Here is a 14,344-nt window from a genome sequence, read left to right as displayed (position 1 = left end):
AAGACCCCATATTCCCGAAGCACCCTCCACAGGATGCCGCGAGGGACACACTCGAATGCCTTCTCCAAATCAGCAAAACACATGTGGATTGGTTGGGCAAACTCCCATGAACCCTCCAACACCCCGTATAGGGTATAGAGCTGGTCCAGTGTTCCACGGCCTGGACGAAAACCACACTGTTCCTCCTGAATCCGAGGTTCTACTATCGGCCGTATTCTCCTCTCCAGTACTCTGGCATAGACTTTCCCGGGAAGGCTGAGAAGTGTGATCCCCCTGTAGTTGGAAGAGGGACCACCACCCCGGTCTGCCATCCCAGAGGCACTGTCCCCGACCACCACGCAATGTTGCACAGGTGTGTCAACCTAGACAGCCCCACAACATCCAGAGACTTGAGGTACTCAGGGCGGATCTCATCCACCCCCGGTGCCTTGCCACCGAGGAGTTTCTTGACTACCTCAGTGACTTTATCCCGGGTGATGGACGAGTCCACCTCTGAGCCCTCATCCTCTGCTTCCTTAATGGAAGACGTGACGGCGGGATTGTACGATTTTTAAATAATTAATTGGCATTTTATTGCATGACATATGTATTTGATCATCTACCAACCAGTAAGAATTCCGGCTCTCACAGACCTGTTAGTTTTTCTTTAAGAAGCCCTCCTGTTCTCCACTCATTACCTGTGTTACCTGCACCTGCTTGAACTCATTACCTTTATAAAAGACAACTGTCCACACACTCAATCAAACAGACACCAACATCTGCACAATGGCCAAGACCAGAGAGCTGTGTAAGGACATCAGGGATAAAATTGTAGTCCTGCACAAGTCTGGGATGGGCTACAGGACAATAGGTAAGCAGCTTGGTGAGAAGGCAACAACTGTTGGCGCAATTATTAGAAGATGGAAGAGGTTCAAGATGACGGTCAGTCTCCCTCGGTCTGGGGCTCCATGCAAGATCTCACCTCGTGGGGCATCAATGATCATGAGGAAGGTGAGGCATCAGCCCAGAACTACACGGCAGGACGTGGTCAATGACCCGAAGAGAGCTTGGACCACAGTCTCACAGAAAACCATTAGTAACACACTACGCTGTCATGGAAAAAAATCCTGCAGCGCACGCAAGGTCCCCCTGCTCAAGCCAACGCATGTCCAGGCCCGTCTGAAGTTTGCCAATGAGGAATGGGAGAAGGTCATGTGGTCTGATGAGACAGAAATAGAGCTTTTTGGTCTAAACTCCACTTGCCTTGTTTGGAGGAAGAAGAAGGATGAGTACAACCCCAAGTACAACACCATCTCAACTGTTAAGCATGGAAGTGGAAACATATTTCTTTGGGGATGCTTTTCTGCAGTGGAAAGGACAACTTCACCGTATTGAGGGGAGGATGGATGGGGCCATGTATTGCGAGATCTTGGCCAACAACCTCCTTGCCTCAGTAATTGCATTGAAGATGGGTTGCGGCTGGGTCTTCCAGCATGACAACGACCCGAAACACACAGCCAGGGCAACTAAGGAGAGGCTCCGTAAGAAGCATCTCAAGGCCCTGGAGTGGCCTAGCCAGTCTCCAGACCTGAACCCAATAGAAAATCTTTGGAGGGAGTTGAAAGTCCATATTGCCCAGCGACAGCCCTGAAACCTGAAGGATCTGGAGAAGGTCTATATGGAGGAGTGGGCCAAAATCCCTGCTGCAGTGTGTGCAAACCTGGTCAAGAACTACAGGAAATGTATGAACTCTGTAATTGCAAACAAAGGTTTCTGTACCAATTATTAAGGTCTGCTTTTCTGAAGTACCAAATACTTATGTCATGCAATAAAATGCAATTTAATTACTTAAATATCATACAATGTGATTTTCTGGATTTTTGTTTTAGATTCCGTCACTCACAGTTGAAGAGTACCTATGATAAAAATGATAGACTTCTACATGCTTTGTAAGTGGGAAAACCTGCAGAATCTGCAGTGTATCAAATGCTTCTTCTCCCCACTGTAATTAAGACTAAACATTGACAGGTCTCTTATACATGCTCAAATTACATGAAAGCACATACCCACCTAACTAGAAACACCTTTCAAGACAATTTTCAATATATTTGATGCACTGAATTAGGGAGACTCTCTATTCAAATATGTACACAGCAGCATCATATTAAATGTTTGATTTCAGTATAGCGACCAAGAGAGACAAGGTTACTGTCCCAATAGTTACAGTTTGCAATACTGTGCAGCAAACCATAGAAATAGACTAACTTATATTTAAATGATGCAAACAAACCAACACCAGGAAAATATAGACAAGATCAAAAAAACAAGTCCCAGTGCATACCAATGTTTCCCAGCGGAAGATGTTACTATAAAAACAGATCCAGTTTTCTGAGAGGTAGAGTCGGCCCTGCAGGAGGATGTCTCTTTGCAGGGCACAGGAGTAATCTGCCAGAACAGATCAAAGTTTGAAGGTCAGAGTCCAGGAAGAATACATTAAAAATCCATTAAGGTTGGTGTTCATTCCATATAAATATAGTAATTTAAGTACATTAATTAACTGACTTCATAGTTTTCATTAACTGAATTTATAGTTTTCACATAAATTAACCCAAAACAACCTGGCATATTCTGACTCAGTACTGATTGCCTACTTACATTTGTATTTCCTGACCTCATTGTTTTAGTGGCCTAGCCTTTACATGTGGAACATACCCACAATGAGTCTTTCTGATTCTGGTAGCTGCTTGAAGAGCTTCCTGAAGTCCTCATTACGCTGTTTATATGTGGGGCTCAACACCTAAAGGGACAGAGAGCAACAACGGTGACCACTGAAAGTGGGACGACACACACACACACACACACATACACACAATTAAACATGTATACACTCGTGCTTCTTAAAATTTACCACATGTTTTTCTAGCTCAAATTAGACAAGAATGACACCTGTAGAGCCGTAAAATATGTTGACCAGTACTGTCAGTCGATTCATGTATGGCATGGAGAAGTATGGATTGTAGACTAGGTTGGACTGCATACATTTTCACACAATGTAGGCATAATAAACATATGTAAGACCAGCCATAATCTCCTGTAGATATTCATCCACTGGATATTTAATAAGAATTTTAGTGAACATTCCAGCAATTGTTAATAGGTAGAACTGAAAGACACACTAAAATCAAATCTGAACCATTAACAAACTCTTATGTAGCAATTGGTTTATCTTATAAATTGCAGAGATTCTTGGCATAGGTAATGTTCTCATATAGAGGAATTAGTTCTCTCATGCTACATTCTCAGGCATTTAGGTAAATCTTATTGTGGGCATGGATTAAGAGGAAAAGCTTGTTAATAGAAGGAAGCATTGCTGTGACCCACGGCCAGACACTTCCTGACTTTGAATGCAAGGTTGACATACTTACACTCTAAAACAATTCACAGAAAGTGCCCAAAAACTTAAGAACCCTCCTTTCACAACAAAAGCATGTCTATGCCCTTTAAACTGCAGAATTCTTACTTTGTCCTGTGAAAGCGTCTATTGTCACTATAGGAATACCCTAAAATGGTCCAGCTATGTATAGATGGAGTAGCTATTGACTATTGACTAATTCGCTAGCCAAAATAAATGTGCATTAGGCAACCAAAGAGTTATACCTTCGGCACAGGTAGAGTACACAAACCAACCGTACCAACAATCTCCCCCTCCACCTCCTGGCATCAGCTCTTTGGGGTGGGGGGAGGTCAGGCACTTACAGAAGGGACCTCCTCTGACTCGCAGTCCTGATCTTGGTGGCCCGAGGTGGCCCAGCCCCACTCCCACTCAAGCTCACCCTGGGGGAAACTCTGTGCGAACCACCAAGCAAGGACTTCATCCAGCTCCACCTCCCCATCCAATGCCAGTCCCCTGTGAGCCTCCCAAGCCTCCACTGCCCAAACCATTTCCTCAGGCACATGGGCAGACATTAAAACCGGTGGTGCCCTTGTGGGGTCGTCAGAAAGGTAGATTCCAATGCTGGTTATCCAGTGGTTTTCTACATACAAACAGAACGATTTGTTGTGTCCAGTTGCTGTAGCTTGGAGATTGCTGTGACTGCCCCTGATATGGGTGCTACTTCCTTTTAGTGTGAGAGCTGAACCCAGCTGACTTCTGACACATGATTCCAGTCCTCTCTCCCTCTCTCTCCCTAGCAGACACAGAGAGAAGTATTGCCCTCTAGTAACCCCATCCACAAGTGTTTTACTATAATGGCAGGTTTGGCAGGCAGGCATGGGCAGGCAGGGAGAAAGTGTTCCGCTGTCCAGCTTCAGCCGTATCATAGTGCCTTGGTAAGCAGAGCTCAGACATTCCAGCAGCAAGCAAACAGAGAACGTAAGAAAAACATCATTTCTAACGAAGAGGAGAAAGTAAATATAAGAAAAATGGGCTTAAAAACCAAATGTCCTGAACTGGAAAGTGGTGCAGTCCTGTCTCACTTACTCACAAGGTAAGTGAGTTTCAGAAGACAGATGTGCACACAAGTTACAACCTTCAGTTATCTCCAAAAGGGAAGAACAAGTACATTCATTTTCAGTGTTGCTGAACTGTCAGGATCAACCATACCACTGCAAGTGGAGTTTAGCATTTCTGGGAGTATGTCCACTTCCACTGTATTGTCACTGACCATTCAGGTATAAGAAATCAATTAAACGCGGGGGTAAATAATGAACTCCTTAAACTGGATTGCTGTCAGGTACTGTCTAGACTGTAGACCAGACTAGACAGATGAGATTGGTTTTCTGAACTGGGCAAAATAACCTATTAATAGCCACGAGGCAGTGATGGGAGATCACACCCCCAGCAAGAGCAGCAATTGAAACATTGTAGCTACAATGGGCATTCCAATAAGCCCAACCTGTGGACGGTTACAACTTTGCCCTGGAATTCAGTGACAAATACTGTCCCTTTTCTGCTAACTTGATTTCCACAATCCTTCTCCCAGACGTATACTGTAGTGATGGAACCGAAAAATGTCAATTCTGTTTATTTACATATTCAGTGATTCTTCATTAATTTGTATAGACATGTATACCTATGTACTTCATTTCTGTTCTAGTAGGCAATCATTGGACTGTTAATGGTTTAGAGATGTTTGTGTAAGCTGTGAATGCAGGGAGAAAAAGGTTTACTTGTTATTGCCTAGCTAGTTTGCTTCTCAAGATAACAACACTGTGTCTTATGAGATGGCCCAAGTACAGATCAGAATGTGTCCCTAATTGATAATGGGTATGTTCTTGAGGACTAATTTTTTTTCCTTTAGTCAGTAAACCAACACCCTTGCCTTTAGTTCTGGGATATAAATCAGAGTGGGGAAGCTCTCCCTTGTATTTTCCTCACTACTGCCTCCATCTTTGCTCTTGCAAACATCTTGAATCTCCAGATAACTTTTATCGTTGACACTTTTACTGTAATTGTAATGTAATTGTACTCATTTGTTACATTAATTCATTGACGGTTTGGAATTAATCTAAAACGGGCCAAAATCAAGTTCCTTCAATAGACATGAAAAAGTTAAAAATAATTAAAAATAATCCTTTAACACTGTTTTCACAGAAAAATGTCTTTGCATACTACAAATAAGGTTTCATCAGACATTTGCGAGCTGGGCCCACTCACTATAAACAGAAAAAAATCACCCCTGAGAACACACCTCAGAGTAAACATGGCATCCTCTCTCGAAGTCTCTGGCTCACCTATTACTGCACTTCCTCGCATGCAAGAAGGGAGGAACTCCAGATGGTTTTTTTTGTGTGGACCAGGAGGTTTGTGAATAACATGAATTTAAATTAACAAATCTCTTGGAGAAAAAGAAGCCTTTTAAAGCAGCCACTTTAGTCAGTAATGATATAACAATTATTTGTTAATACCACAACTGCCTGCATATAGGTCCTGTTCAGTTACCGTGGGGAGAACAAGTATTCGATACACTTCCAGTTTTGCAGGTTTTCCTACTTACAAAGCATGTAGAGGTCTGTAATTTTTATCATAGGTACACTTCAACTGTGAGAGACGGAATCTAAAACCAAAATCCAGAAAATCACATTGTATGATTTTTAAATAATTAATTTGCATTTTATTGCATGACATAGGTATTTGATCACCTATCAACCAGTAAGAATTCTGGCTCTCACAGACCTGTTAGTTTTTCTTTAAAAAGCCCTCATGTTCACCAGTCATTACCTGTATTAACTGCACCTGTTTGAACTTGTTACCTGTATAAAAGACACTTGTCCACACACTCAATCAGACTCCAACCTCTCCACAATGGCCAAGACTAGATTTTCTGGATTTTCAGGGATAAAATTGTAGACTTGCACAAGGCTGGGATGGGCTACAGGACAATAGGTAAGCAGCTTGGTGAGAAGGCAAATGCTGTTGGTGCAATTATTAGAAAATGGAAGAAGTTCAAGATGACGGTCAGTCCCCCTCGGTCTGGGGCTCCATGCAAGATCTCACCTCGTGGGGCATCAGTGATCATGAGGAAGGTGAGGGATCAGCCCAGAACTACACGGCAGGTTTGGAGGAAGAAGAAGGATGAGTACAACCCCAAGAACACCATCCCAACCGTGAAGCATGGAGGTGGAAACATCATTCTTTGGGGATGCTTTTCTGCAAAGGGGACAGGACGACGGCACCGTATTGAGCGGAGGATGGATGGGGCCATGTACCGCGAGATCTTGTCCAACAACCTCCTTCCCTCAATAAGAGTATTGAAGATGGGTTGTGGCTGGGTCTTCCAGCATGACAACGACCCGAAACACACAGCCAAGGCAACTAAGGAGTGGCTCCGTAAGAAGCATCTCAAGGTCCTGAAGTGGCCTTGCCAATCTCCAGACCTGAACCCAATAGAAAACCTTTGGAGGGAGTTGAAAGTTCGTATTGCCCAGTGACAGCCCCGAAACCTGAAGGACCTGGAGAAGGTCTGTATGGAGGAGTGGGCCAAATGTATGATCTCTGTAATTGCAAACAAAGGTTTCTGTACCAAATATTAAGTTCTGTTTTTCTGATGTATCAAATACTTATGTCATGCAATAAAATGCAAATTAATCATTTAAAAATCATACAATGTGATTTTCTGGCAAGGCACCGGGGGTGGATGAGATCCGCCTGAGTACCTCAAGTCTCTGGATGTTGTGGGGTTGTCTAGGTTGACACGCCTGTGCAACATCGCGTGGCGGTCGGGGACAGTGCCTCTGGGATGGCAGACCGGGGTGGTGGTCCCTCTTCCAACTACAGGGGGATCACACTTCTCAGCCTCCCCGGGAAAGTCTATGCCAGGGTACTGGAGAGGAGAATACGGCCGATAGTAGAACCTCGGATTCAGGAGGAACAGTGTGGTTTTCGTCCGGGCCGTGGAACACTGGACCAGCTCTATTCCCTCGACGGGGTGTTGGAGGGTTCATGGGAGTTTGCCCAACCAATCCACATGTGGTTTGTGGATTTGGAGAAGGCATTCGACTGTGTCCCTCGCGGCATCCTGTGGAGGGTGCTTCGGGAATATGGGGTCTTGGGTCCTTTGCTAAGGGCTGTCAGGTCCCTGTATGACCGAAGCAGGAGCTTGGTCCGCATTGCCGACAGTAAGTCAGACTTGTTCCCAGTGCCTGTTGGACTCCGGCAGGGCTGCCCTTTGTCACCGGTTCTGTTCATAATTTTTATGGACAGAATTTCTAGGCGCAGCCAGGGGCCGGAGGGTGTCAGGTTTGGGGACCACACGATTTCTTCTCTGCTGTTTGCGGATGATGTTGTCGTGTTGGCCCCTTCAAACCAGGACCTTCAGCATGCACTGGGACGGTTTGCAGCCGAGTGTGAAGCGGTGGGGATGAAAATCAGTACCTCCAAATCCGAGGCCATGGTCCTCAGTCGGAAAAGGGGGCTTGCCCACTTCAGGTTGGTGGAGAGTGCCTGCCTCAAGTGGAGGAGTTTAAGTATCTAGGGATCTTGTTCACGAGTGAGGGAAGGATGGAATGGGAGATTGACAGACGGATCGGTGCAGCTTCTTCAGTAATGCGGTCAATGTATCGGTCTGTCGTGGTGAAGAAAGAGCTGAGCCGCAAAGTGAAGCTCTCGATTTACCGGTCAATCTACGTTCCTACTCTCACCTATGGTCATGAGCTTTGGGTCATGAACGAAAGGACAAGATCCCGGATACAGGCGGCCGAAATTAGCTCTCTCCACAGGGTGGTTGGGCGATCCCTTAGAGATAGGGTGAAAAACTCGGTCACCCGGGAGGAGCTCAGAGTAGAGCCGCTCCTTCTCCACATCGAGAGGGGTCAGCTGAGGTGGCTTGGGCATCTGTTCCGGATGCCTCCTGGATGCCTTCCCGGGAAGGTGTTCCGGTCCCGTCCCACCGGGAGGAGACCCCGGGGAAGACCTAGGACACACTGGAGGGACTATGTCTCCCGGCTGGCCTGGGAACGCCTCTGTATCCCCCCGGAAGAGCTGGAGGAAGTGTCTAGGGAGAGGGAAGTCTGGGCATCTCTGCATAGACTGCTGCCCCCGCGACCCGGCCCCGGATAAGTGGAAGAAGATGGATGGACAATGTGATTTTCTGGATTTTTGTTTTAGATTCCGTCACTCACAGTTGAAGAGTACCTATGATAAAAATGATAGACCTCTACAGTGGGAAAATCTGCAGAATTGTATCAAGAAGTGTATCAAATACTTGTTCTCCCCACTGTACATGGCACAATGATTCCCTACAATATTCAGTGCTTGTTTTTCGCATGAATGGAAAAAATGACCAGAATTTTAGCAACCAGGAACACACGTGAAATTTGCATAGCAGGTTCAGACAAGAAATCAGAGTGGCTATTGGTCAACAACGTATCAGCTGATGTCTGGAACGCTCCTATTACAATATCAGATTTCATAATGGTTATTTAATCATCAAGTAACTCCTTCAGTCTCCAATAGTACTGGTTTCACAAGCATGTGGGTGACGGATATACGTGACATCAAATGATGTGTAAAAGTCAGCAATTATTTTTTTTTAAGCGATAAATGCCAACATTTATGGAGCCAATACATTGCAGTAATGTTGACTATGATCACTGCAGATAAGAAATGCATCAGTTTGGTTGCCTCCATTCCTTTTGGGTACCTTTCACACATAAACAATATTTGCATATTATTCAAGGCATGGGCAAGTTGGCAGTGTCTTCACTCTCAGGTGGCTTCACTCTCAGGTGGAATCAAAATACTGATTAAACAAATGAATGAGGACTTAGGTACAGAGATGGAAAGGGTGATCACCTGAGCAACCAAAGAAGAAGGAATAAGAAGTTTGAAAAGTTGCACATTATGGAACATTATAATTAATTATATATTAATTTTCATTTAGGAAACAGAGTACCAGAAAGGCACCATAAGTGAAACAATTGCTGTATAATCACATTATCAGGTAATCAAAGTCTTTCCCGGAAAAAAATGTCCAACTGAAACAATAGAAAAGTAAAAAAATGTTGGGCCCCTGAAGCAGTTAAGTCAACGGGTCCCGCAAAGCGTGTTGCAGTTGTCCAGATTATGGCTGCCTTGCCTTGCCTGGCCACTGTGTATTGACTCCCTGTGGCAGGTTTGGGGCCTGTCAGCTCAGTCAAGGTAGAAGGCGCACTAGTGCATTTCTTCCTGCACATAAGGTATGTCAGTACATTTTGTACATAGCTGGACCATTTTAGGGTATCAAAGGTTATTTGGACACATTAACACTATGTGTAGTATGTGTTAAGTTACAATTCTTAGCATACAATGAGATTGTATGTTTATTGACTTTCATTTCAGCAAAACATTAGACCAGTGTTGCATGCATATTATATATATTTTTTAAATACATTTAAAGAAAAACATAAAAGACAGAGAAAGGAAAGTATTTAGCACATTTTCTATTTTTGGTCAGGGTCAGGTGCAAGCCAAAGATAAATCACTTTACTGTATCAGTACAGGTGGTTGCAGATGGGTTATTAGCTGTTGTGATTAGGTGAAAATGAATACATACACATACAATTACACAACTCTTAAATGTGTAAGAAGTTGAAACTTACGTTGTACCAGCTCTGACTCTTCTGGAGACAGCGAGAAGCAACAAAGAAAGGAGAGAACAAAACACAGTGTGAGTCACAGGGCAAAAAATATCATATTATATCAGACAATGTGAATGTCAGCCTCTGGGTGGGTACTCCCTACCATGAACACAAGATGTAGCTGCTGTCCAACATAGTTTTATTACATTGAACTTATCAAAAAAAAAAAAATTCAGTGTTACTGATTGATGTGTTATTGTTCTTTTCAGAAATAGAATTGTGTGTGAATATTTGCAATTTAGGTGGTGGATTTTGCTAGGGTTCGCTTCCTTTTTAATTAAAATAATTAATAATTTAAAGTTGCTTGACATGCAGTGTCTAGCAACTGCTAACGCACATTTCCTGAATAACATTCTTTTTTCAAAACCCCCCTCTTTTTCAAGGGACGAAAAGTATTAGGACAGTTGACAAAAAGCTGTTTCATGGACAGGTGTGGGCTATTCCTTCATTATTTCTTTATCAATTAAGCAAGTAAAAATGTCTGGAGCTGATTCCAGGTGTGGCATTCGCATTTGGAAGTTGTTGCTGTGAATCTACAACATGAAGTCAAATGAGTTCTCTATGCAGGTGAAACAGGCAATCCTTAGGTTGCAAATTTAAAAAAATCCATCAGAGAGATAGCAGGACTATTAGGAGTGGCCAAATCAACAGTTTGGTACATGCTGAGAAAAAAAAGAACACACTGTTGAGCTCTACAACAAAAAGGCCTGGACGTCCACGGATTACAACGGTGGTGGATAATCGTAGGATCCTTTCCATGGTAAAGTAAAAAAACTCCTTCACAACATCCTGCCAAGTGAAGAACACTCTCCAGGAGGTAGGCATATCATTATCCAAGTCTACCATAAAGAGATTACTTCACGAGAACAAATACAAAGGGTTCACCACAAGGTGCAAACCATTCATAAGCCTCAAGCCAAAAAACATCTAAAAAAGCCAGCCCAGTTCTGGAACAGCATTCTTTGGACAGATGAAACTAAGATCAACTTGGACCAGAATGATGGGAAGAAAAAAGTATGGAGAAGGCTTGGAATGGATCATGATCCGAAGCATACCACATCATCTGTGGAGGCAGTGTGATGGCATGGGCATGCATGGCTTCCAATGGCACTGGGTGATTAGTGTTTATTGATGATATGACAGAAGACAGAAGAAGCCGGAGGAATTCTGAAGTGCACTGCGATATTTGTCTGCTCAGATTCAGCCAAATTAAAGTTGATTGGACGGCACTTCACTTTACAGATGGACAGTGACCCAGAACATATTGCGAAAGCAACCCAGGAGCTTTTTAAGGCAAAGAAGTAGAATATTCTGCAATGGCCGAGTCAATCACCTCATCTCAGCTAGATCAAGCATGTATTTAACTTGGGGAAGACAAAACATAAGGCAGAAGGACCCACGAAGACAGCTGCAGTAAAGGCCTGGCAAAGCATCACAAAGGAGGAAACCCAGCGTTTGGTGATATCCATGCATTCCAGACTTCAAGCTGTCATTGCCTGCAAAATGATTCTCGACTGTATATGAAAATGGTTGCAATTCCTAAACGTTTCATACAACATTTTTGTTCAACCCCTTAAATTAAAGCTGAAAGTCTGCATTTCAAATCCGTTGTAGTGGCGTACCAAGACAAAATTATGAAAATTGTGTCCAAATACACTGAATGGCACAACAATGGGCCTCGGGATCTCATCACGGTATCTTTGTGCATTCAAAATGGCATCAATAAAATGCACCTGTGTTCGTTGTTCATAACATATGCCTGCCCATACCATAACCTTACCGCCACCATGGGCCACTCGATCCACAACGTTGACATCAGCAAACTGCTCACCGACCCAACGCCATACACGCTGTCTGCCATCTGCCCTGTACAGTGAAAACCGGGATTCATCCGTGAAGAGAACACCTCCCCAAAGAGCCAGACGCCAACAGAAGTCAGCATTTGCCCACTCAAGTTGGTTACAACGACGAACTGCAGTCAGGTCGAGACCACGATGAGGACGACTAGTATGCAGATGAGCTTCCCTGAGACGGTTTCTGACAGTTTGTGCCGAAATTCTTTGGTTATGCAAACCGATTGTTGCAGCAGACCACTGCAGACCACTGCAGACCACAGCATGCCAGCCTAAGGCATACCTGTGCAATAATTATGCTGTCTAATCAGCATTTTGATATGCCACACCAGTGAGGTGGATGGATTATCTCGGCAAAGGAAGTGCTCACTAACACAGATTTAGACAGATTTCTGAACAATATTTGAGAGCCTTTTGTGTACATAAAGAAAGTCTTAGGTCTTTGAGTTCAGCTCATGATAAATGGGGACAAAAACAAAAGTGTTGCGTTTAAAATTTTTGATTTATATATACACACACATACCTATACATATATATATACACTGATGAGCCAAAACATTATAACCACCTGCCTAATATGCTGTTGGTGCGCCATGTGCTGCCAAAATAGCACCGCCACGCTGCATGGACTCTACAAGACCCCTGAAGGTGCCCTGTGGTATCTGGCACCAAGACACAGCAGATCCGCATGTATTGATCCAGCCACCGTGGATCAGTCCAGCACATCCCACAGATGCTCAATCGGATTGAGATCTGGGGAATTTGGAGGCCAGGGCAACACCTTAAACAATTCATCATGTTCCTCAAACAGTGTGGCAGAGTGCATTATCCTGCTGAAAGAGGCCACTACCATCAGGGAATACCATTGCCATGAAGGGATGTACCTGGGTCTGCGATGATGTTTAGATAGATGGCACGTATTAAATTGACATCCACATAAATGCCCGGACCCTGAGTTTCCCATCAGAACATTGCCCAGAGCATCACACTCCCTCCACCGGCTTGTCATCTTCCCACAGTGCATCCTGGTGCCATCACTTGCCCAGATAAACAGCACACACATACATGGCTGTCCACATGATGGGAAAGAAAACAGGAATCATCGTACTAGATGGCCTTCTTCCACTGCTCCAAGGTCTAGTTGGGACGCTCATGTGCCCTTTGTAGGCATTTTCTACGGTTGACAAGGGTCATCGTGAGTACTCTGACCGGTCTGCAGCAGGGTGCGATGTGTTGTGACACATTTCTCTCGTAACCATCATTAACATTGTAACGTTTCGGGATGTTTTCGTGTTTCATTCAGTGTCTTTTGTTTTTTCATTCTAGTAGGTCGTTTTCTACGTTGCTCCTGATTTTGTCCACCTGTTGGCCCTCTAGCACTGCCAGTTTATTCTGTTCAGTCTTTTATTTTGTGAGGTATTGTTTGTTTTGCACACATTACTAAGCCTGTCCTTGACATACACATATATACAGATACACTAATCGTGTTTTTTGGTTCTGTTTGTTGACATAGATTATTGCCTGATCCCTTTTTGTATTTCGCCTTCTATCTGGAGGTTTGGGTTTTGACCTATTGCTTGCATTTTGGACCTATTGCTTGCCTTTTGGATCACTGATTCAGCCTGACCCCTTTGGTACCTTAGCCCTCCAAAGCTACTGTGCTCTGAGCATGAACCATTCCCCTCTCCTTGAGTGCGTTTGTTACAGAATACTTCGCCGGCACCTAAATGGATTCAGCAGAGCTGCAGCAGTGACTGTCCAAGCTGGATGAGCGTTTGGAGACCCTGTACCAGCACCTCCACCAGTTGGCCCCTGCTCCACCAGTACCAGCCGCCACAAGTATATCCCACTCTACACCGTCCGCCAAGGTGGACAAGGTGGACTTTATACAGGCAAAGCCCTGGACTGGGCCACTGTACTATGGACTGCTCAGTGCCCAGAGCTTTCTTCAGAACCTTTTTTCCTGGCTCATTTTAGGGAGGTCTTTGACCATACGGTCTCGGGCCATAGCACTGGGGACCTGCTGTGTGAGTTGCAACAAGGCTGCCGCTCCATAACATCTACAGGAGAGGCCCAAACCGTGACCTACAGGCCGAATTAGCCTGCAGGGGAGACATCACTGAGTTGCATCAATACATCCGGTCAGTGACTGTGGACAATCTCCTGACCAGGAGTGCAGACGAGGGCTTCCACCAAGAGTCTCCAACCCCTCCACTCTGGCTCCAGCTCCCGCTCCATCACAGTACACAGACCCTTTATTGTGGTGACAGTAAGCATCCACTATGCAGATCTGGAACAAGAGCCTCTACTGTACCCCAGGTGGGAGACTCATTTCTTTCAAACATTACCCAAACGCCATTGTACCTACCCGCAATATTAAGAGTAAGGGGGAATCA

General features: G+C 44.4%; 1 protein-coding gene across 3 annotated transcripts in view; it reads right to left on the bottom strand.

Annotated features, from left to right (window-relative positions):
• gramd1bb (GRAM domain containing 1Bb) overlaps positions 1–14,344 on the bottom strand; it is an 89,225-nt gene that overhangs the window by 20,564 nt on the left and 54,317 nt on the right. For 2 of the 3 annotated variants that reach the window (XM_020051715.3, XM_020051754.3), the window contains exons 3-5: positions 10,057–10,077; positions 2,692–2,776; positions 2,321–2,424 (exon numbers count right to left, since the gene is read on the bottom strand). In XM_020051715.3, the coding sequence (XP_019907274.2) occupies positions 2,321–2,424; positions 2,692–2,776; positions 10,057–10,077 (210 nt within the window). Of the gene's footprint in view, positions 1–2,320; positions 2,425–2,691; positions 2,777–3,735; positions 4,141–10,056; positions 10,078–14,344 lie in introns of those variants that run through there. The other variant, XM_034292553.1, reaches the window with a different exon arrangement.

The sequence above is a fragment of the Esox lucius genome, chromosome 1 (assembly GCF_011004845.1).
Source record: "Esox lucius isolate fEsoLuc1 chromosome 1, fEsoLuc1.pri, whole genome shotgun sequence".
NCBI lineage: Eukaryota > Metazoa > Chordata > Actinopteri > Esociformes > Esocidae > Esox > Esox lucius.
Note: the sequence above shows the minus strand (reverse complement) of the source record. Positions and strands in the feature narration are given on the sequence as shown.